At 35.4% G+C, this 25,399-nt stretch overlaps 1 protein-coding gene across 11 annotated transcripts in view; it reads left to right on the top strand.

Annotated features, from left to right (window-relative positions):
- PPIG (peptidylprolyl isomerase G) overlaps positions 1–25,399 on the top strand; it is a 56,945-nt gene that overhangs the window by 6,012 nt on the left and 25,534 nt on the right. For 3 of the 11 annotated variants that reach the window (XM_019971201.2, XM_019971212.2, XM_019971221.2), the window contains exons 2-10: positions 11,030–11,079; positions 12,295–12,332; positions 12,639–12,716; positions 12,818–12,892; positions 13,454–13,561; positions 14,591–14,635; positions 15,324–15,411; positions 20,988–21,017; positions 21,111–21,250. In XM_019971201.2, coding sequence (XP_019826760.2) covers positions 12,656–12,716; positions 12,818–12,892; positions 13,454–13,561; positions 14,591–14,635; positions 15,324–15,411; positions 20,988–21,017; positions 21,111–21,250 — 547 coding nt within the window. In that variant the 5' untranslated portion in view covers positions 11,030–11,079; positions 12,295–12,332; positions 12,639–12,655. Of the gene's footprint in view, positions 1–11,029; positions 11,080–12,294; positions 12,333–12,581; positions 12,717–12,817; positions 12,893–13,453; positions 13,562–14,590; positions 14,636–15,323; positions 15,412–20,987; positions 21,018–21,110; positions 21,251–25,399 lie in introns of all 11 variants that reach the window. The other 8 variants (XM_019971234.2, XM_019971241.2, XM_019971250.2 and 5 more) reach the window with 3 other exon arrangements.

Raw genomic sequence — 25,399 nt, 5'->3', positions numbered from 1 at the left:
AAATGTTATTGCATTATATATTATTGACATGTTAAAGTGACTATGATACTCTTGATAAAATATTTGTAATTCTATCTGCTTAGAAGAAACTTAATATACATTAAAATGTTAAAAGTTATGGCTTAATTTTACTCAACTTTTTTCATGAGCTTGTTAGCTTTACTGATTATCTTTAAAAGTATTTTCTTTATAAATAAAGTAGATGGAAGTAAGTATCAAATACTCAGATTTCTGAGGAAGTCGGGCAGGTGAGGTGAATGCAAAAACTCAAATGATAAATGGTAACAGCTAACATGCAGTAGTGGAAACTAGGTCAGACTGGAACATATGTACCTCATCTGATGGGGTATACAATGCTGATTGCTGTACAGGAATGGGGCATGTTGCTCGAAACGATGATTTTTTTTTTTTAAATTATAGCTACATTTTACAGGAATAGCTGCAACTCATTTAGATTAAACAACTATGCAGTGAACAGTTCACCTGCAGATTATTGCTCTGAAAGCTTTCTTTGTGAACTATTCTTAGGAAATTCATGACTTATTGTATTGAAATTGTGTAGACTTGATTTTTGTCCTGAACTGTGTTTTTGTTATCCGTCAGTACTGTTTTCTCTTTGCATACATGCTGAGTTGCTTCAGGTATGTTTGACTCTGTGCAACCCTATGGACTGTAGCCCGCCAGGCTCCTCTGTCCAGAGGGTTCTCCAGGCAAGAATGCTGGAGTGGATTGCCATGCCCTCCTCCAGGGTTCCTCCCAACTCAAGGAACCGCATCTCTTGCATATCCTGCATTGGCAGGCAAGTTCTTTACCACTAGCGCCACCTCTTTACTCCTCAAAAAGAAAAAAAAAATTGACTAGATGTTTGTGTTGCATTTTTTAGATAGTGTAATAACAGGAAATCATAATTAAAGAGGGAGTACTATATCCTATTTTTGATTAGATAAAATCTGATATCAGTAATGTTAGAGACATAGCATTGAGCCATCTTTTGTGTCATCATTGTTCTTCATTAGCTACTAATGTTAGAACATTCACATACTTAAGATATTTATATAGTGCTTTTAATAATAATTTGCTATCTTTCATGTTTCTTAAATTTAAAGCATATTTGATTTGTTGTTTCAAGATACCATTTAAATCTGTTTCTAAGAAAAGTATCCCTGTGTGGTGTTACCTAAATGCGTATTATAACCACACAGAGACATGCACATTATAATCTTAGAGTGTATGTACATTTTTAAAATTATATTATGAATTTTTTATTTATAATAGCAGTTATGTTTATTAAAGAAGTAGAAAGAAGTACAGTGAGGCAAAAACACTCTTCATTTTTTTTTTTTGTAATTGGAATATAGTTGGCTTACAATGTTGTGTTAGTTTCTGTGATTCACATATAGTGAATCAGCTATACGTATACATACATATATCCCCACTCTCCAGTCTTAAAACCAAATACTGTAGTGATTATTTCCTTTGAGTCTTTTTTTCTCTTTTGTAAATCTTTGAATTTGAAGGAGTAGTTTATGTGATTATAATAATATTACATTACTGTTTTATATCTTGACTATTTTTAACAATTATGAACATTTTCCAAGTTATTGATCACTGTAAGCATTGCTTCAACAACTGTGATATTTTGTTCAACTATCATTTTTCATAATACTGAAAAGGTTACTTCGGATAGTATAAAAGAAGCACTAACATGGCCAACTTTATACATGAAGGCTTTCTAAAATAGTTCCTTACAGTAGATTCCTAGCAATTGGTTTTTAAGGTATAAACCAGTTTGAGGTATAAACAGTTTTTACATACATTTCCAGAGGATTTGCTTACTGTATTGGGAATTATTCCTTTAAAAGATCTTTGCTAGTTTAATAAGCAGAAAATTATCTCATTTGGTTTTTCTTTAAAAATATTTTCTTGATTATAAAATTATACCTGTTGAAGAAAATTTGGAAAACAGAAATACATAACAGTTACCTTTAAATTCATGACCAAGATATTATCAGTGTTAATATTTTGCTGTAAATCCTTTTAAGTGTAATTGACATATAACTTTAAATTTGTTTCAGCTGTACAACATGATCACTGTGTATATGATTATGTGTGTGTAATTCACTGTGTATGTGATTGATGGCAGTGATGGTCTAGTTGCTTAGTCATGTCCAACTCTTGCGACCCCATGGACTGTAGCCTGCCATGCTCCTCTATCCATGGGATTCTCCGGGCAAGAATACTGGAGTGGGTAGCCATTCCCTTCTTCAGGGGATCTTCCTGCCCTAGGAATCAAACCCTGGTCTTCTACATTGCAGGCAGGTCTTTACCTACTGAGTTATGACCGAAGCCCATGTGTATGTGATTAAGTGTATATATTACAGAATGATCACCATAGTAAGTCTAGTTAACCTTCACCTCACATACAGATGTTTTTTTCGTTGTGACAAGATCATCTGTTTAACAACTTTCAAATACAGAGCACATATTACTCACCATGCCGTACCCTGTATTTTTGGAGCTTCCCAGGTGGCGCTAGTCGTGCAGTGCAGGAGATGTAAGAGACATGGGTTTGATCCCTGGGTCGGGAGGATCCCCTGGAGGAGGGCATGGCAACCCTCTCCAGTATTCTTGCCTGGAGAATCCCGTGGCAGAGGAGCTTGGTGGGCTACAGTCCACAGGCTCACAAAGAGTCAGACCAGCTGAAGAGACTTAGCATGCACGCATGCACACTATTTTCTTGGGACTTTATAAGTTCAGATTTGGGGGGGGGTTCTTTTTGTTTTATGATTCCATGTATGAGATTGTACAGTATTTGTTTTTCTCTGCCTGCCTCTTTTCACTTAACACAATGCCCCTGAGGCCCATCCATGTTGTCACAAGTGGAAGGATTTTCTTCCTTTTTTGTGACTAAATAATGCTCCTCAAAGTGTGTGTGTGACACATTTTCATTATCCACTTATCAGGGACACTTAAGTTGTTTCCATGTCTGTAGGTAATGCTGCATAATTCATGATTCATTAATATTTTGATGTAAATCCTGTTTTTCCTTTTAGTTTTATTGAAGTACAGCACTGTGCAAGTTTAAAGTGCATAACATAATGAATTGACTTACACATTGAGGAATGATTGTCACAATAAGTTCAGTTTAACATCCACCATCTCATACAGATACAAGGGAAAAAAATGATGCTTTTTCCTTGTGATGAGAACTTTTAGAATTTTATTCTCTTAGCAACTTTCAAATTGCCACACAGCAGTGCTAACTGTGTTAACAGTGTTGTATATTACATCCTTAGGAGTTACTTATCTTATAACTGAAAGTTTGTACCTTGTAACCGTTTTATCCAGTTCCCTCAAGCCTAGCCCCTGCCTCTGGTAACCGTAAATCTGATATCTTTCTGAGTTCGGTGTGTTTGTGCATGTGTGAATGCATGTTTGCGTGAATATATTTTTAAATTTACTTTCAGATTCCACATACAAGTAAGATCATACAGTATTTCTCTGTCTGACTTAATTTCACTTAGCTTATTGTCTTTAAGGTCCAACCATGTTGTTGCAAATGGCAGAATTTCCTTTTTTTATTGAATGATATCTTTTTTATGTGCATTTGATATGTGTAAAATTGGAATCTTACAGATAATACTGCTTGCTAACTTGCTTTCTTTCGCCTAATATGAATATCTTCTCATCTATGAGTGGTCTTTGATAATTTTTCTTTTTCAGTTTTATTTTTAAAGAACTTTTAATGGTAGTATTAGTGTGCTTTAGTATTAGTAGTGGCAAAAAATTGAAAAGTTAATACAGTAAAAAAAATCTTACCCATCTTCCCCAGCTACCCATTTCCTCTCCCACCATATGCGTCTGTATTAGACAAAACACGTTTTTTAAAAGTTATTTTGAAAAAATACAAAGAAAATATACCATATACATTTCTGTGGTTTGTTGTTGTTGTTGTTGTTTTTACTTAAAAGGGCTGGGGGATAGCAGATAACCAGCTTCCTCATTCCTTTTTATAGCCAGTAACTTGTACGGAGGTCATATGATTTATGTAACCTCTTCCTCCTTTATGTACAGTTAGCTTTATGGCCTTTTAACTATTACAAGTGATGGTGCCTTGTATGACCTTGTACATACCTTATTTCGTGAATGACATATAAATTCCTCGGAATAGGGCTATTGAGTCAAAGGGTCGTGAATGCATTTGTAATGTGTGTTGTCACAGTGGCAGAGGATTATCAGATTTACCCCTTTGCTAGCGTCGGTAATATATGAGGTCAGCATTTTTTATTTCCTTCAATCCAGTTGGTGAAAATGTTACCTTTGTTATTTTAACATGTAAGAATATGATTTCCAATGGCTAGATGAATACCATCCATTTCATGACGATATCGTTTATTTAACCAATTTCTATTACTATACACCTTCTTTTTTTACTATTATAAAAAGCACTACAGTGACAGTATATATGAAATTTTTTACCCTTGAAGTCCTTTTCACTGCATAATTTTGCTATTTTTTTCACTTAAACATTTTTTCCATGTTATATTAAAAATTATATTTTCATAAGCAGCATAGCAGTCCATCATATGAATATTTCTTAATTTACTTGTCATGTTAGACATTTAGGGTTTTTTTTTGTTTTGTTTATTTTTTATAGAAGTATAGTTAATTTACAATGTTGTGTTAGTTGAAAGTGTACAGCAGAGTGATTCATTTGTGTGTGTGTGTATTCAGTGTGTGTGTGTATTCTTTTTCAGATTCTATAATTTTCCATTATAGATTATTACAAGATACTGAGTACAGTTCCCTGTGCTATACAGCAGGTCCTTGTTGTTTAGCTATTTGATGTAAAGACACATTGCCTGGAAAATCCCATGGACGGAGGAGCCTGGAATGCTGCAGTCCACGGAGTCACTGAGGGTCGGACGTGACTGAGCGACTTCACTTTCACTCTTCACTTTCATGCATTGCAGAAGGAAATGGCAACCCACTCCAGTGTTCTTGCCTGGAGAATCCCAGGGATGGGGGAGCCTGGTGGGCTGCCGTCTATGGGGTCACACAGAGTCAGACACGACTGAAGCGACTTAGCAGCAGCAGCAGCAGTGTGTCTTTGTGTATATAATTCCCAACTTCTAACTCCCTCCTGCCGCGTCCCCTTTAGTAACCATAAGTTTATTTTCTATGAGTTTATTTCTGTTTTGTAAATAAGTTCATTTGTATCATTTTTTAAGATTCCACATATAAGTGATGCCATGTTATTTGTCTTTCTCTGACTTACTTCAGTTAATATGATAATTTCTAAGACCATCCACGTGGCAGCACTTGGGATTTCATTCTTTTTATGACTGAGTAATATTCCATCTTGTATATATACCACATCTTCTTTATCCATTCATCTATCGACCAATATTTAAGTTGCTTTCATGTCTTGACTGTTGTAAACACTGCTGAAATGAGCATGTATCTTTTTGAACGGTGTTTTTCTCTGGTTTTATGCCTGGGAGTGGGATTGCTGAATCATATGGTAATTCAGTTTTTAGTTTTTTTAAGGAACCTGTATACTATTTTCCATAGTAGCTACACCAGTTTACATTCTCGCAGCCTCTCCAGTATTTGTTGTTTGTAAATGTTTTCAAAATAATTTTATTTATTTTTGGCCATGCTGGGTCTGTGATACACTGGCTTCTCATTGCAGTGGCTTCTCTTGTTGAAGTTCCTGGGCTCTAGAGCATACTCTCAGTAGCTGGGGCACTTGGGCTTAATTGCTCCAAGGAAGGTGGGATTTTCCCAGATCAGGAATCAAATGGGTGTCTCCTGCATTGGCAGGCAGATTCTTTACCACTGAGCCACCAGGGAAGCCCTGATTTTTTGATTATGGCCATTCTGACTGGTGTGAGGTGATACCTCGTTGTAGTTTGGATTTGCAATTCTTTTAATAATTAGCGATATTCAGCACCTTTTCATGTGTGTTTTGGAACATCTGTATGTCTTCTTTGGAGAAATGTCTATTTAGGTCTTCTGTCTTTTTTTTTTTTTTTTTTGTATGAACTGTTAGATTGTTCCTAATTACTATTCCCTGGTGGCTCAGACGGTAAAGCGTCTGCCCACAATGCAGGAGACTAGGGTTCGATCCCCAGGTCGGGAAGATCCCCTGGAGAAGGAAATGGCAACCCACTCCAGTACTCTTGCCTAGAAATTTCCATGGATGGAGGAGCCTGGTGGGCTACAGTCCATGGGGTCCCAAAGAGTCGGACACGACTGAGCGACTTCACTTTCACTTTCTTTAAAGACGATTTTATTTTAAATGGCTGCCTTTAGAGACATTCAACGGGGAAGGCAATGGCACCCCGCTCCAGTACTCTTGCCTGGAAAATCCCATGGGCGGAGGAGCCTGGTAGGCTGCAGTCCATGGGGTTGTGAAGAGTTGGACACGACTGAGCGACTTCACTTTCACTTTACACTTTCATGCATTGGAGAAGGAAATGGCAACCCACTCCAGTGTTCTTGCTTGGAGAATCCCAGGGACGGGGGAGCCTAGTGGGCTGCTGTCTGTGGGATCACACAGAGTCGGACACGACTGAAGTGATTTAGCAGCAGCAGAGACATTCAAAGAGTTTGAATTACTAAAATGTTAAAGGTTAGAATGATTATGAATATATTCTTGGTCTACAGTGCCAAGTTGCTTAGCAAAAGTTTTCATACTGTTTATATATTTTATTTTATTTTTTTATGACTTGTTTGTTTATATTCCCTTGGGTAGCCTTTGTGCTTTTAATTGTTTCCTGCATGGACCCTACAGTCCTCAAGGAGGGGAAGAGGGACAGTGAGAGGGCTTCTTTTGGTTGTCACGTGGACTGATATTTACATATCGGGACTAAAGGTGCTTCATGTTCTCCAGTGAGTAGGATGGGCCTTGCCAGTGTTTTGCAGTAAGGAAACTAGCACATCATGTTTGGAAATATTTCCCCCAATTTTTTACTTTCTAATTTCCCTTTGAAAAATAGAAATAATACATTTTTTCATGAGATCAAATCTGTTTGTCTCTGTTATTTATTTCTTTATTATTTGTTGTTCAATCACTAAGTCATGCAATCCCAAGGACTGCAGCATACCAGGCTGCCCTATCCTCCACTATCTCCTGGAGTTTGCTCAAGTTCATGTCCACTGAGTTGGTAATGCTATCTGATTGTCTCATCTTCTACCCACCTCCTCCTCCTTTTGCCTTCAGTTTTTCCCAGAATCAGATCTTTTCCAGTGAGTCAGCTCTTCACATCAGGTGGCCAAAGTATTGGAGCTTCAGTTTGAGCAACAGTCCTTCCAGTGAATATTCAGGGTTGATTTCCTTTAGGATGGACTGGTTTCATATCTTTGTAGTCCAAAGGACTCTCAAGTTTGTCTCCATTATTTATTTCATTGTTAGAGAACCTGAAAAGTTATTTAACACCCAAAGTTTATTTAGGTAAATACTCAAGTATTTCTCCTTACTTCCTTTGGAGCAAACGTACCCTTCCTTTTGGAGGGGTACACAGTTTTGTGAAAAGAAAAATAATTTCCTGAGATCTTCTAGATTTAAATATGAAACAACAGTAGTAAGCCTGAAAGTAAAACACTTAAAAAAATACGTTGTCTTGAATGTTCTTTTGAAGAGTTACTTTTACCAGTCTGAATTTGTCATAGAAAACTTGGAGAATGAGAAAACTAAAACAAAAATCATCTATGACTCTCACTTAGAAATAGGCTCTAAATATTTTCACATATTTTCTGCTATTTTATTTTACTTTGAAGATATATCTTTCTTTAAATTAGAAACTAATATGTGAACATATTCTTGTTGCAAAAATTCAAACATTATAGTTAAAGACCCTCATTGACTTTCCATCCTTACTCCTGTACTGCTACAGAGTACTTACTCTTTGAGGTTTTGGTATTTATCTCAAGACCTTTCTGTCTGTGGAAGCAGACTATTATTTTAGGGTATTAAAAAAAAATACTTGAATGCAACTTTGTTTTTTCTTTTCACCTAAACAGGTGTTTTGGATAGTGTGCGTAAAGACTTTTTAAACTGTTTTATAGTATTAAATCGCATGTATATACCACAGTTTACTCAGACATTATCTCATTTGGGGACATTTTGGGTGTTTCCTTTTAATTATTGTTATTGCAGTGTTGCAGAAAAGCATTCTCACACATGCCTATTCTTCCTTGTATGTTTATTGATTTATTAAATATTGGTTTCCTGCCATAATCAAGTACTGTTTGAGGCACTTTGGAATTAAGAGGGGAGCAAAACTGAACAGGTCTCTCACATCATGAAGCTTATATTCTGGTAAGAGGAAAATACATAAAACTTAAAATATCAAGTAGCAATAAATGCTAGGAGGAAAAGTAGAGCAGAATTAGGGAATATAAAGTGCTGGAGGATAGGGCCTGCTTCTGTGAATATACTGGCAAAGAATGATTTCCGTGAGGAGGTGATGCTTGAGCACTGACTTAAGTGGAGACGTGAACCATGTGAAGATCTGGGGTAGGAGCATTCCTCAGAGGGCATAGTGAATGTGAACGACGTGACAGAGGATAGGCCTTGGCTCTTTGGGCTTCCCAGGTGGCACAGTGGTAAAGATTCGACCTGCCGATTCAGGAGATGTGGATTCGATCCCTAGGTCGGGAAGATCCCCTGGAGAAGGGAATGGCTACTGGAGTGGCCAGTATTCTTGCTTGGGAAATCCCATGGACAGAGGAGCCTGGTGGGCTACTGTCTATGGGATTGCAAAGAGCATGACTGAGCATGCATGCACAGACTTTTGAAGAACAGCAGGATCTCCAGTGTGGCTGAGCCAACTTGGGAATGTTCCATAAAGTTGTAGAGATCAACATGAGCTGAGGTAGTTAGAACCATGCTGTCCAGTACAGCAGCCACCAGCTACCAGCCACGTGTGGTTATAGAACATTTGAAATGCGGCATAAACACTGATTTCTGGAAATTCCCTGGCGGTCCAATGGTTAGAACCTGACTCCTCTGCTGCAGTGGCCCAGGTTTGATTCCTGGCCAGGGAACAAAGATCCCACAAGCCTTGCAGTAAGGCCAAAAAAAAAAAAAAACCCACTTGATATCCAAGACTTGTAAAACTTGCTAACATGGCAAATCATTCTGTTATTCTTGCCTGGAAAATCCTATGGGCAGAGGAGCCTGGCAGGCTACATCCAGTCCATAGGGGTCGCACAGAGTCAGATATGACTGAAGCAACCTAGCACAGGATAGTAACAGAAAGAGAATGTGAATTATCATTAATAGCATGTAAAGCTCAACATTCAGAAAACTAAGATCAGGGCATCTGGTCCCATCACTTCATGGGAAATAGATGGGGAAGCAGTGGAAACAGTGTCAGACTTTATTTTAGGGGGCTCCAAAATCACTGCAGATGGTGATTGCAGCCATGAAGTTAAAAGACGCTTACTCCTTGGAAGGAAAGTTATGACCAACCTAGATAGCATATTGAAAAGCAGAGATATTACTTTGCCAACAAAGGTCCGTCTAGTCAAAGCTATGGTTTTTCCAGTGGTCATGTATGGATGTGAGAGTTGGACCATAAAGCTGAGCGCCGAAGAATTGATGCTTTTGAACTGTGGTGTTGGAGAAGACTCTTGAGAGTCGCTTGAACTGCAAGGAGATCCAGCCAGTCCATCCTAAAGGAGATCAGTCCTAGGTGTTCATTGGAAGGACTGATGCTAAAGCTGAAACTCCAGTACTTTGGCCACCTCATGCGAAGAGTTGACTCATTGGAAAAGACTCTGATGCTGAGAGGAATTGGGGGCAGGAGGAGAAGGGCGACAGGGGATGAGATGGCTGGATGGCATCACCAACTCCATGGATGTGAGTTTGAGTGAACTCCGGGAGTTGGTGATGGATAGGGAGGCCTGGTGTGCTGTGATTCATGTAGTCGCAAAGAGTCAGATACGACTTAGCGACTGAATTGAACTGAATGTTGATTATATGTTGAAATAATATTTTGGACATACTGAGTTCAATAAAATTTATGTTTTCTTCAGTGGTGGCAGCCGGGTTGGACAATGGTGTTTACTCTTTGAGAGAATCAGGGGTAGAGAAATAAGAATTTTATTTTTAAAATAATATTTCTTTCTTTATTTTTGGCTGTGCTGGGTCTTCCCTGCTGCTCGGGCTTTTCTCTGGTTGTGGCAGATGTGGGGCTGCTCTTGGTTGTGGTGCGTGGGCTTCTTGCAGGGGCTCCTCTTACTGTGGAGCACTGGCTCCAGGGCATGTGAGCTCAGCAGGTGCAGCTCCCTGGAGAGCACAGGCTCAGCAGTCGTGGTGCATGGGCTTAGTGCTCTGCAGCATGTAGGATCTTTCTGGATTAGGGATCGAACCCGTGTCTCCTGCTTGGAGGAGACACCAGGAACCCCAAGAATTTTGTTTTAGATAAAGTTTTAACAAAGTTTTACTTTGTTTTAACAAAAGTAAATTTAGTGTAACATAACATACCAGAAACTACACAAATTCTAAGTGAAGTTTAATGTTTTCCCAAAGTAAACTTACCCATGTAAGCAGCACTTAAACAACAGCAAAAAAAAAAAAAAAAAAAAAACAGAGCAAACAGCTATCCTAGTAGCTTCCACTTATATTCCTAGCTCCATAAATTAGTGATAGCATTTATTGTGATTGCAAAGTCTCAGAATTATAGGATTGTTTACAGTATGCCTTAGAATTGAGAAACTTGGAAAATCATCAAAGATTTTATCTAAAAGATTAAGGGTATTAGGAACTACTTTATAAGCTTTCATAATATTTACCTGTTTTTCAAATAAGGAGTTTTTAAAAACACGGTAAACAGGAAATCAACTGTAATTGTAAACAATTTGGTGTGTTTTAGGCAGTGCTATCTATACTATACTCTTTTTCTGAGAATGGAAATCTTTGGGATATTGTGGCTAAACAGCTAACTTTAGAAGTTTTTTATGGAGGAAAATAATTAAATCTCTAAATTTCCTCTTTTTTTTCTGCCTCCAAATGTAGAGAATTTAAGAAGGCCTGCACAAGTTATTTAGAAGATAAAAGATAATCAGGTACTAAGTATCAATAATAATTTTTTTCTTTAAGATAAGATAGTTTCCTCAAATTTATGGATCCAGTTTATTCTCAACTTCAGATGTGCATACATTGAAATTTTATACAAATAAAAATGCAACAAACTTAGCCAGCTATTAAAATTAGTAAGTTTTGTTTTGTTTTATTGTTTTCCGGAAGTCTGTATCTGTAATCTTCCTGGAGGATTGAAAGGCCTCTTTTTGTTTCATATGAAACAAATTTTAGTTTGTTTAGTTAGTATATAGTATCTTTTGGAAATAAAAAATGGAGGAGGTTGCAGAAAAAGTAGTTTGTAACCCCCCTTTCCCATACAATAATGAATAAATACATAGGATTTGTATTTTTCAAATTGTTGGTGATTTGGGCAGTCTTCCATGCTTTTATTGTTGACTGTTCTTACCTGTGGTTGTGGTGTGTGTAAAATTGATAAGGAATGGTGGTAGATAATATGTACCTATATGTTTAATAAAATTTTGTAAAACTAAATAAATACACACAAATGAGTACGGCTAGAACTGGGGAAATGTGGACTGTGTCAGCATTGTTTATGCTTTTTACCCTACAGCTGTGCTATTACATTTTGTAAAATGTTACCGTGGGAGAAACATGTATCTCTGTGTATTATTTCCTATAACTCTGTGAATCTATAAAAATTTCACTAGATTTAAAATATCATTCATTGCTTACTGAGCTTACTGAGCTACTAGCTTAAGATATAATTTTCGCAAAAGCATAAACATTTCAGTTAGTCTCTGTTTTGAACAGATAAACAGATTTTTGTAGTTCATTGTTTTGAAAAATGTTTATACTAAGTACCTTTGTTTCCTCTGCTTTTCACTTTACCCTGTCATTCTCCACCAGGTATTAAATTTGGAGGAAGTCCTTAAGTGCTTATGAAAACAATGTCTTAACTAGTAGCTGTCTGCTCTGTAGATAAAACTTCCATAGAGTATCTCACTTATTGATGTTTTTGTCTACATTAGATAGATCAATATAGGCTGTTGTTCATGATCAAAAAATAACTACATATGTAAAATGTAATGTATTTTTACTCGTAATGTAATCTGCCCTATATATAACTATTGTTAAAGTAGTCAACTTTCTTTTTTCCTTGAGGAATTATTTTTAGGAATTTGAATGTTTTTCTTTTTAAAACTTCACTATTTTAATCAAAATTTATTTTTGTTTTCTAGGAGCAAAAAGATTGTCCTTGATTTTTCCCTATTTAAAGGTAACCTGTCTCTAGTTCACTAATCATGCAGACTTAATACAATTCTCTGTTTGAGGTGGCAGTCTATATTTGGTTTTTAAAATACTGTATTATATAATGGCTAAACCTTTATGTCTTTTCTACAAGATGCAGTCTAATCTTTCAAAGAAAATAATCATGTAATTTATGTCATAGAAGTAAATATTAAAATAAATTCAGACTACATTTCTTGTTTATGCTCCACAGAGTTTTGTTTTGTTTTCTCTTCAGAAATTTATGAAAAATCTTTGCTGTTTTAATGTGTTTGCCTGAAACTATTTTACTCAGATTGAAGTATTGACGCCATGGGAATAAAGGTTCAGCGTCCTAGATGTTTTTTTGACATCGCCATTAATAATCAACCTGGTAAGGAAATTAATGTCTCTATTTAACATTTATATATGAATATTTAATATTTTAAATTATCTTTACATGAAGAAATATAAACCAGCTACCTTCTTTTTCAGCTGGAAGAGTTGTCTTTGAATTATTTTCTGATGTGTGCCCCAAAACATGCGAGAACTTTCGGTGTCTTTGTACAGGTTTGTTGACATTTTCACTCACCCTAATAGTTTCAATTTAACACATTTTAGGTTTTTTCATGCATTGTATTTTTCTTTCTCAGCATGCTCATTTGCAACATTGACTAGACATGAAAGTAATTCTTAAGACATATTAATTGTAATAGGATTTATCAGAGATTGATTTTTCCACTCACTAGAAAAGCATGGGTGCTTTTTAAATTAATTTTTAAAAGAATTCCTGAGAGGAGTGAAAATTCTATAGCTTAAAGAAGTCTTTATAGATCAAGAGAAATAATTTTTTATTTATTCATTTTATTTAAATTTTTCTTTCAGTTTTATTGAGATGTGATTGACATATCACTGTATGAGTTCAGGTGTGCAGCTTAATGATTTGATTTACATACATCATAAAGTGGTTATCCCAATAAATTTAGTTAACATTCATCATCTCATATAGATACAAAATTAAAGAAGTATGGAAAAAATATTTTTCCTGTGATTTCATCGTTAATATTGCTTTAATACTATTTCCTTAATTTCTTTTCTACTTAATAGCCTACTAATTTTTCTTCTCTTTAGGTGAAAAGGGGACAGGGAAATCAACTCAGAAGCCATTACATTATAAAAGTTGTCTCTTTCATCGAGTTGTCAAAGACTTTATGGTTCAAGGTGGTGACTTCAGTGAAGGTAAGACTTTAATTCATACCAAACAAAATCAAATATTCTTTGTTTATAAATTTATATTCTCTTATTCTTATGTACATGGATCTGAAAGTTAGACAAGTCTCTGGAAGTACTGGTCCAATTTTCTTCTCAGCCCACTTAATCTTTTGGTCAAACAAAAAGAACTGGAAATTCCTTGGTGGTCCAGTAGCTGGGGTATGGAGCTTTCACTGCTGAGGGCCCAGGTTCAGGTCCTGGTTGGGGAACTGAGATTCCGCAAGCTGCCTGACATGGCCAAAAATAAAAATTAGAACAACTCATAGAAATAGACATAAAGGAGGAAAAACGTAGGAAAAAAATTCATCTTTGATGCATGAATTAATTTCAGAAATTTGCTTTTGGATAAAAAACCGTTGGCTTCCCTGGTGGCTCAGTGGTAAAGAATCACCTGCCAAAGAGAGGGATGCAGGTTCGATTCCTAGGTCAGGAAGATCCCCTAGCGATGGATGTGGCACCCCACTCCAGTATTCTTGCCTGGAGAATCCCATGGCCAGAGGAGCCTGGCAGACTACAGTCTATGGGATCACACAAGAGTCAGACATGACTTAGCAACTAAACAACAACAAAAAACCCACTATATGTCTCTTAGTAGCCTGTCTGTGTTCATGTTTGATTTTGTCACATCCAGTTATCTTTTACTACAGTATAGTTTTTACCTCCTTTCTTTTTGTAAAAATACTGAAACTGTTTTTAAAAACACTTTGAAAGCTACTAGTAATTTCTGTTAAAGGACCTACACAATCATTAGAATCTGAACAGTCTTTTTTCTACAGATATTAATAGGCTTTGTCACACTCATATTGTTGGATCAGAGAGGAGAAAAAGTAATTTGGGATCTTGTCAGTATTATCTTTTATGATTTGCTGTGAACCTTTGAGTATTGTTGGTGTAAAGTCATTCAGGTACCTACTTTGTAAGAAGCATTTTGTTTAGGAATGCTTCAAGGAAACTACTGACCTAACAGTTCTAAGAGTTCATGCTTTTCATTCTTAGGAAATGGACGAGGAGGGGAATCCATTTATGGAGGATTTTTTGAAGGTACAAATACTTATGTTTAAATTAAACATTTAGTGCTTACTTTTAAATTAAAAGCTTGATCTTAATCTTTATTAAAAGAGAGATTCAGCTGTATTTCTTAGTGATAATACCAACTTTTTTGTGTGTCCATTTTTCTCTGAAGGTTTTTTAAAAATCTTTGATATTCTAAATTTGGCTGTAAAGTTTTCCCCAAATTTAAGTTTTCTCTGAAATTTCTATTAATGTGAAGATCATTTGAAAGACTCTAAAAATGTGGTTGTGGAATTAATTTCATATTACCCATCTTTAACTTTTGGGAGTCAGTGAAATTTCACGTTCTACCTGCTTTTTTCTTGTTCTAATACAAGATTGGAAGACAATCTGCGTTCTTTGCAATAAGCTGTTTTCTTTATCAATAGCAGAAATTAAGTTAATGAGTGCTTCTGTGTGCTAAAAATAATATTGAAGAGAGATTGGTATAGTATTTGGATTTTATAGTAAACGATTGAAAATTTAAAATATTTTTATATGAAAAGATAGGGGAGGGAATTCATTAATTTTAGATTTCTCTTACCCTGACTTTTTAATCTAAATTTTGGTTGGCGCTAAAGATCATATGATAGGAACCCAAGATATATAGAGGAGTGAAAATGAATTTTGAGGGGGAAATTATGCCTATAATGTAACTGAAAACTTTGCTTCTTTATAGATGAGAGTTTTGCTGTTAAACACAATAAAGAATTTCTCTTGTCAATGGCCAACAGAGGGAAGGATACAAATGGCTCACAGTTCTTCATGTAAGAATTTATGATCTGATTTAAAATATCCCTTTTTTGGTATGTCATTTTTCTGGACTCCCGCTACTGATCACTAATAAGAAAGGGACTTATAAGGTATAAGGGGGAGAATTTTTAAAGGTGGAAGAACAAAGAATTTAGCAGTACAGCTGACCTCCCCTTTTGCTGAAAGGGGAGGTCAGCTGTACTGCTAAAGTTTTCTAATGATGAAAACTTTTGTCAAGAGGACACAGGAGCCAGCTTGAAGGGGTAGAGTTTCCACTGGCCAAATGAGGACAAGTTGAGCATTGATTATTTTGAAAATAAGTAGTGATGATATCATATTATCAAATAAAATAGAAATCCAGGCATCCATTCGGAAATAAATAATAAATGAATAAGGAGGGAGAAAGAAAAACTTCCTTAGTAGAATGCAACTAACACATGTAAAAGAAATTGTAGCATTAGAGATGTCCCTATTTTCCAATCATCTCAGTAGTAATTGATCCAGGAAAAAATTATCTGTGGAGGATAAATTAAGGAACAGAATATTTGCAGTGAGTATCTCTTTATAAATTACTTACTTAAAAGAGAGTAAAATACGGGTTGTTCCTCATTTTTCAAAGATTCTGTATTTGTGAATTTGCCAACTCACTAAGTTTATTTGTAATCCAAAGTCAATACTACTAATGTTTTCCAATTCTGACCATTAAAAAATTGTTACCAGGGCTCATGTCAGCAGTTCACGTTTTTTCTATGGGTAAAAATTTGCTCTGCTCTTCAGTAACATAAACTCTTTTGGGCTCAGAAGAAGTTAATCTGTCAGCACCATATGGATTATTTCTGTGTTTTCTATTTCATATTTGTAACTCCCTTCTTCAACCATGAGAAATCTCTCTTCCATTATGTTAAAAAAATTCTACTCATTTGTTGAATCCTAGGTTTAAAAATTGCCACCCTGTAACACTGGGAAAAGTAACGTACTAACTAGAGTTCACTGTTTTTAGCAATTTTTGTTTTTAAAGTGAGGCTACGTAGTTATCGCATTTAAAAGTGACTTTTGTTAGTACTTTCTAGTATAAAGTTTGTATGGTTTTATGACTCAAAATATGTTATATTCATTTGTTTCTGATTATATTTCATTTGTTTTTCCTGCCAGATTGATTTGTTTTTTGTCCTTTTTTTTAAGCTTTTTTTTTTTTTTAGATTCAAAAGTATTTTATTCAGTAAAAAATCACTAACCCCAAGTTTTAGCACCAATAAAACCAAAAATAGAAGTGTTATATGATCCAACAATTACATCCTGGGTTTGTATACCAAGGAAATGAAAATACTAATTCAAAAAAACATGCATTCCAGTGCTCATAGCAGCATTATTTACAGTTGTCAAGATATAGAAGTCAGCTGTGTTCATCAACAGAGGAATGGATAAAAATGTTAGAAATATAACAGAATATTACTCAGTCATAAAAAATGTAATTATGTTATTTGCAACAGCATGGATAGACCTGAAACGTATTTTGCATGGTGAAATATGTCAGCCAGAGAAAGACCACACTGTACATTATCACTTATAGGTGGAATCTAAAAAATAAAACAAATAAATGAATATAACAAAACAGACTCACTAATACAAAGAACAAAGTAGTGGTTACCAATGGGAATAGATAAGGGTAGAGGTGTACAGGATAGGGAATACAGGATTGAGAAATACAAACTCAGTTCAGTTCAGTTCAGTCACTCGGTTGTGTCTGACTCTTTGCGACCCCATGAATCGCAGCACGCCAGGCCTCTCTGTCCATCACCAACTCCCAGAGGTTACTCAAACTCATGTGCATCGAGTCGGTGATACCATCCAGCCATCTTATCCTCTGTCGGCCCCTTCTCCTCCTGCCCCCAATCCCTCCCAGCATCAGTCTTTTCCAATGAGTCAACTCTTAGCATGTGGCCGAAGCACTGGAGTTTCAGCTTTAGCATCATTCCTTCCAATGAACACCCAGGACTGATCTCCTTTAGGATGGACTGGCTGGATCTCCTTGCAGTCCAAGGGACTCTCAAGAGTCTTCTCCAACACCACAGTTCAAAAGCATCAATTCTTCGGCAATCAGCTTTTTCACAGTCCAACTCTCACATCCATACATGACCACAGGAAAAACCAAAGAAAGGCAATGCCAAAGAATGCTCCAACTACCGCACAATTGCACTCATCTCACACGCTAGTAAAGTAATGCTCAAAATTCTCATTTGTTGAATCCTAGGTTTAAAAATTGCCACCCTGTAACACTGGGAAAAGTAACATACTAACTAGAGTTCACTGTTTTTAGCAATTTTTGTTTTTAAAGTGAGGATATGTAGTTACCGCATTTAAAAGTGACTTTTGTTAGTACTTTCTAGTATAAAGTTTGTATGATTTTATGACTCAAAATATGTTATATTCGTTTCTGATTATATTTCATTTGTTTTTCCTGCCAGATTGATTTGTTTTTTGTCCTTTTTTTTAAGCTTTTAAAACATTAATATGATTCTAAGAATCAAAGCAGAGAGAATACCATGGAATTATCACTCCCACATAACTCTTCACTCCATTTCCATTCCCCCATTTTTTCACCCCTTTTTACACCACCTGTCCATATTAGTAACCAACCTCATTAGTTTCTGGCTTATTTTTCTATATTTCTTTTTACAAACATAAGCACAGATACACACTTTTTTCTTATTTTCCATTTTTTCTTATACAATAGATAGCATACTGTACATAATGTTTTTCTCTCTTCACTTAATGATATATCCTAGAAATCATTTCATATCAGTTCATAGAAATCTTTTTCCTTTTTTCATAAATGCATAATACTCTATTGTGTGTTTATATACTATAATTTATTCAGCCAATTACCTATGTATGGATGTTCTTGATTGTTTAAACAGAAAGAACTTATATCACATTTGTTGTTTAGAATACACAGATAAAAAGAAGAAAAACAATCCTCTCCCCAAGTGCATCTTTTCATGGAATAAAAATATAGAGTTGCATATACTCTGTAATCAACATTTGCATGTAATATAAACTTCTTTGTATGTTACTAAATATGAATTAGTAACATTTTAATACTACATGTTAATCCATTGTTTGAATGTACTATGGTTTTATTTATTTCATCTCAGTTTTGAACGTTTAGTTGCTTCTTGTTTTCAAACTGCTCCAGTGAACACTGTTGTACCTATTGTTTGATGCATTTTTAAATTCTTCTATGTAAGTGACTGGAAGTTTACTTAGTCAAATGTTTATACATGTTTAAGGGTTTACATATATATTGTTGCGTTGACTTCCAAAAGGAAGTGCTAATTTTACCAGATCCTCAGCAACACTGTTATCATTTATTTTCACTTTTTAAGATAAAATTCTCCCCATGCTAACCAAAACCCCTGTGTTAAATTCACATGTATATTCTCAGAATTTTCCTCCTGTTGGTTTCTCCTGACCTCTTTCCAGTTCTGGTTAACTCATCTTTACTTCTTTGTTGTGTTTTGTTTTTTTTTTTTTTACAGAAACAACTTCAGTTTTTTAATCTTTAAAAAAAAATATCGTGGTAACATATAAAATTTGCTGCTTTAACCATTTGTAACTAAGTCAATGATATTATTTATATTCACAGAATTGTGCAGCTACCACCACTATTTCCAAAACTATTTCATCATTCCATAGAGTAGCCATTTCCCCTTCCACTCAGCCACTTGGTAACCTTTATTCTACTTTCTGTCTCTGAGCATTTACCTATTCTATATATAGAAGTGGAATCATACAATATTTGTCCTTTTGTGTCTAATGTATTTCACTTAGCATGTTTTGAAGGTTTATCCATGTTTTATAGCATGTATCAGAACTTCCTTCTTTTTTGTGGTTGAGTATCTTTCCAATGTATATACATACCACATTTTGTTTATCCATATTTATTTGTTAGTGGACATTTGGGTTGTTTCCACTTTTTGTCTGTTGTGAATAGTGTTGCAGTGAACATTGGCACATATGTGTATTTGTTTGAGTCCCTGTTTTCAGTTCTTTTGGATATATACCTAGGAGTAGAATTGCTGGATTATATGGTAATTGTATGGTTAGCTCCTTAAGGAACCATCAAACTTTTCCAGAATGGCCACATCATTTTACATTCCTACAAGCATTATACAAATTATGCTAGTTTTTAGCATTATTTGTTCTAGTTTTGACATTCTCATCACTTTTTCACCAATCTGAGAATGACTGTGAAGCACTGCAAGTGTTGATTTAGGGATTATAAATACATTATAGTGAGCAAGCCCGTGGGCAAATATGAAATCTGTGAAGTGAGGATTTACTATATCTTGATGCAAATTGTATATACTGAATGTAACACAAATACATATATAGTATACACCTAGGTTTTTACATTTCTAGGTGCTTTTATCAAGTTGAGGTGATTACAGCTGTTACAGTGAGAAAACAATAACAGGTTATCACTTTTTAAAATAAGGTGAGCTTATTTTAAAGTTCTAACATGTACATGAAATACATGTATACGTTAGAATTTTTTTAGTAGTATTGTTTGTGTTTTAACCAAAGGTTAGCTTAAATTGTGTTCCTTCTTTCAAATTTCTAATGCTTTTTTAAAGATTTTTTTAGATAATGAATCTTATACAGTACCCATCTTTAGTCCGTTGTATCAGTATGTCTTCATAGCTACTCAGATAGCAGCTTTCTTAACTACAAAGTTTTAAGGTTGATGAGAAGAAAAAAAGGATTTTTTAAAATGACTTTTTGCTTATTTTAGATTTTGTCTAAATTTTAATGCAGATCTCTTTCTTCAACATGAGATTTACTTTATGTTAGGGATAACAAACTCTAAGACCTATAGGTCTTAGGCAGGTAACATAAGGGAATAAAGACTGCTGGGATGAGAAACTTAATTATTAATCTTTCTATTAGAGAAGACAGGGATACTCAGCTTGACCAATAATTGCCACATGCCAAGTGCCACATCTTCCAGGTTTTAAAAAAGGTCTAGAATATGGATTTTTATATAGAAGTATCTAAATTTGTAAATCTTGGCAGCTAGTTTAAAAATTTATAATATACAGGATGGACCACTTCTGTTCAGGCCCCATGGAACACATGTGAGTGCGTCAGAATGTGACCTGGGCTCTAACTGTTTAAAATGCTAAGGCTGAAAAGCACTGTTGTTAAACTAGTGCGATGTTTTGGTAAGTTACGGTATACCCAGATAGTAGAACGTTGTACAATTATGGATATTCAGTAAGAACCCAGTTACATGCAAGAAACATGGATGGATAGACGTAACAACAAAACATCAACTTTAATTTCATGTATGTTTTCAATAATGTATAGGTGTTTCAGAACAAAATTTTGAAAATGCATTATGTCAAAGCATCTTGCATTCGATTCTATTTAAGGTTAAGGTAAATAAGATTCTATTATGTTAACGTATGTATGAATTCTTGTTTTCTACATTGTTTCCAATGCAGTTATTTTCTTTTCCTTTTTAGAGATGCTAACTTTGTTTTTCTCTGACTTTGTTTTTATTCTTCTATTTGATGACTTCCAAAAGAACAACAAAACCAACTCCTCATTTAGATGGGTAAAGATTATTTTCATGTATTTTACAACCTATTTTAAATTAATATATTAAAATAAGAAACTTTTATTTAATCATCTTTACTTGACTCTTTAGGCATCATGTGGTTTTTGGGCAAGTGATTTCTGGTCAAGAAGTTGTGAGAGAAATAGAAAACCAGAAAACAGATGCAGCTAGCAAACCATTTGCTGAGGTACGGATACTCAGTTGTGGAGAGCTAGTTCCAAAAGCTAAAGGTAAATACAAGTATATATTTCTGCTAACTTTTATGTGCACAAAACAGTCTTAATTAGTTGGCATGAACTTTATACTAGAGTGAACATAAGTATGACATTTTTGTGTATTTTTAATGTATTTTTGTGTTTTTTAAATCTGTTTTACCTTACTCCATATTTTGCTCATTTACTGTGAAACTGATTAACTTTCCTTGTCATTAATTTACAGTAATTCATCCTTCTGCTTCCATATTGTTTTTTAGATTTTTTGAAAAGTGTAGTTGTCTAAATAGTATGGTAAGTACTCTTCTAGGAAAAGAGTGTGGGGAGGATGACAATTGACAAGATTAACATAGGCTAACAAACTTTATGGGAATAAATTATTTCCCCTTCATGCACTGCTTAGATTCATAACCATCTGGCACGTTTGAGACACTTGTTTTACTTAAACAAGAACACGTCAAGTTAACACAACTGGTAGTTTGCTATGATACTATCTGAAATGGTAAGAATTTGGTTTTAAGTATTTAAAGTCTTTATATTAAATATGTAATTTCTATTGTTTATTACACATATTGGGAGAAGGCAATGGCAACCCACTCCAGTACTCTTGCCTGGCAAATCCCATGGACAGAGGAGCCTGGTGGGCTGCAGTCCATGGGTCGCTAGGAGTCGGACACGACTAAAGCAACTTAGCAGCAGCAGCAGCAGCAGCAGCAGGGAAATAACTGGCCAGAGTGGGAACTTGAAAGAGACCATTGGTTTGTTTTGATTTTATGATTTTCTTAAAGAATAGCTAAATTCATCACGCAAGTGAGGCTCTGCCTCAGTGGTTCTACTTCACCTGCCTAAACACTCCCCCGTCGCACACGACTTGGTCCTACCGCCCGCGTGGGCTTGCCACCTCCCTTTCTCTCCCTACCTCCCTTTTTGTGACCACCTCTACACCCCGGCGGAGAAGGCAATGGCACCCACTCCAGTACTCTTGCCTGGAAATCCCATGGACGGCAGAGCCTGGTAGGCTGCAGTCCGTGGGGTCGGACACGACTGAGCGACTTCACTTTCACTTTTCACTTTCACACATTGGAGAAGGAAATGGCAACCCACTCCAGTATTCTTGCCTGGAGAATCCCAGGGATGGGGAAGCCTGATGGGCTGCGTCTATGGGGTCGCACAGAGTCGGACACGCCTGAAGCGACTTAGCAGCATTACACATATTGAGTCTGACAATCTCAAAGTAATGAGGTGAGTTTACCTTCAAATCTGTATGGAAAGCAATAAAATACTGAATTGACCTATTCTTAGTTGTCTAAGAAATAATAAATAATATCAGTACTTAGTGTTTCATGTTTAACAAATGTGGGAATCATCTATAACCTTTCTTCTCTCATTTTCATGAGAACTATATAATACTATTTCTCTCATTTTACAGATACAGTCAAGGAAATTGTTCTTTACCACATCAGGGAACTGGACCCAAGTTTGCTGGCTCCAGATCTAAAGCTTTGTTTGTTAGGTGTTGCTAACTCATTAAAGTCTTTAATATTCTTTTCAGAATTGCCCTAAATAGAACATTCTGTTCTCAAGTTTTAAGTATACTGATGTGCTCTGTAATATGTACATTTCATTTTGCTTTAATATAAAAAGACCCACAATATTTCTGGAGGAGAATCCGCAGACACACACAGACAGGGTTTGTGAGATCTTAGTTCCCCAACCAGGGATCAAATCTAGGCCCATGGCAGTGAAAGTATCAAGTCCTAACCACTGGACTGCCAGAGAAATCCCTGGAGAAGACTTATTTTTAATAAAAACTAAAAAGCAATCTATATTAAACTTTGAAAATTTTAGACCCTGAATCTTGCCATTTTATTCTTCAAAGTGTTCTTGGTACAATTAGAATATTTTGGTTTAAGACATTTCTTCCCATATCATGTAGAAAAGTCTTCATATTTTATTTTTTTTTATTTTTATTTTTTTTAATATGACATGTTAAATTTTGGATACTTTTTTATTTTGAGTGTTTTGTACAATTTATTGGTTCCAATTATCATTTTATTTGTGAGAACACTTACACTGAAGTTATTATTTTTTTCATTTTTGTTGAACAATTTTTATCATTTGTCTTAAAACTTTCATTTATTTCTTAAATTTCCTAATGTATAAATAGTTTTTATGCTCATCTAGTAAATTGCAACAATCTTGCAACAGCTAATTTGAAGGAAATGCCAATAGGTAAAATTGGTGCAATTTGAACATCAAGATAATTAAGTACTGAATTACAAATCACAATATAAAAAAAGTATTCATGAAGAAACCTATGTGTCCATCAACGAAGGAGTAGACAAAGAAGATATGACATATATATATAATGAAATTTATATTTAATATAGTATATAATATAATGGTATTATTGTCATACTGAGTGAAGTAAATTGTACAGAACAAGAAATATCATATGACATCCCTTAAATGATACAGTTGAACTTATTTACAAAACAGAAGCAGTCTCACAGAGAACAAACTTACAGTTGCTGGAGGAAGGATGGAGAGAAGGGGTACTTAGGGTTCATATTTTATTTTGTACTCAGCAATTGTTCTTTGGCTTTTTTCTTGTGTTTTATAATTTTTAAGGATTTTGTGTTAGGATCTATTCTCTGCTTATAACAGTTAAGAATGCTGTGTGGTTACATATTTAGAAAGAGACTGAGGTAATTAAAAAGCTTACATCTTAAACCATAAAAGTTATCATAGACTCTCTAATACATCTGGTGTAAAAATTCTTCTTGGTATTAACTGGTTAGTGTTTGAATATTTGCTGAATGGATGAGAAGGTGAATGAATGTCACTGTTTATATGTTATTATGTTTTTATCATATATTTTCACCTGAAGTGATAAATACTAATTTTGCCTGTGCCATTGTGGCCAGGAAGTTGTGCTGAAAGTTGATGTAGTATTCTAGTGTGTGTTCCCCAGACTCATGCTAAGGAAGCATTTCTTGCCTTATCAGTTTCATCAGTTGAGGAAAATTTGTCCCTTTGTTAGTGTCTTCGCAGGAGTTATTGAAAAGTTCAGGTTTGTTTCAAGCATACTGTCCATGCCTGCTCTGTTCTGGATCACACTATGGAAGGAGGAGAAGAAAACAGTTTGGCACCTATTACCCTACAGCCCTTCAGTTATCATTCAGAACACTGGTCAGAATGAATTTTGCCATGCATCTGTATGATCTTTTTTTTTTAGGTGTAGCTATGTCTTACATCCAGTTTATGTTTGATGGCCTTCTTACAGTCTTAAATTGGAAATAGTCAAAAAGCTTTGGGTAGCACAATGGTGTTCATTGTCATCATATTCAAAACCTTGTTTGAGGGATACACACCCCAATTTTAAAAAATAAATATAGAATTTTTTTTCTTTTCTTTTTCTAACTTCCTTAAAGAAAACAAAAAGACTTCTGAGGAAATCTGTCTGGGCCCACCTATATGTGGTCTTGGTGAGTCTGGGCAATCATCTTGTGCCTTTGTCCCTTTGCTGTTGTGAGATTGGAAATTCTACTCTTTCTGGCTATTTGAATGTGCCTGAGAAGGTTCATAGTCAAGGGGAGCATCCTTCTAACAGGTGCAGAGGGGAAACACTGGAGACTAACCAAAACTGCATCCGTATAGAGGCTATCAAGGGGCGGGCCGAGTGGAGGATAGAACACGGACCACTGCTTTGATAAGAACACTTCCTGGTTCTTTAGAAGTTACCATGAACTCAGATCATGCTGGTCTCTTCAGAGTTCACTGCAGTTGTTAAAGAGATATCTGTACACCTTTACCTTGCAGTGTGAGATGGGACCAGTGATATATTACAGAGTACATAGAAACACAAGTGCTGAGTTATGGCAAATGGCAGTAAACAGTTAAATGAGCAGAAATCTTGCATATATGTAATAGAAAACAGATTACCTGGCAATACAAAAAGAAGAGCACAATAGAGGAAGCAGCTGGTAAACCTTGTTCTTGTAAACCTTTCCACGGTGGAAAAGATCAGAGACTCATTTGTATGGTGACAGGATCCCATTTCAGTGTCCTTATTCTTAAATTAAGAGCCATGGTAATGGCACTTTTCATGGAAAATAGTGGGATATTAAACTAAGAAACTGTTTAGAGGGGAGACCCAGTAATTTT

This window comes from Bos indicus, chromosome 2 (assembly GCF_029378745.1).
Source record: "Bos indicus isolate NIAB-ARS_2022 breed Sahiwal x Tharparkar chromosome 2, NIAB-ARS_B.indTharparkar_mat_pri_1.0, whole genome shotgun sequence".
NCBI lineage: Eukaryota > Metazoa > Chordata > Mammalia > Artiodactyla > Bovidae > Bos > Bos indicus.
Note: the sequence above shows the minus strand (reverse complement) of the source record. Positions and strands in the feature narration are given on the sequence as shown.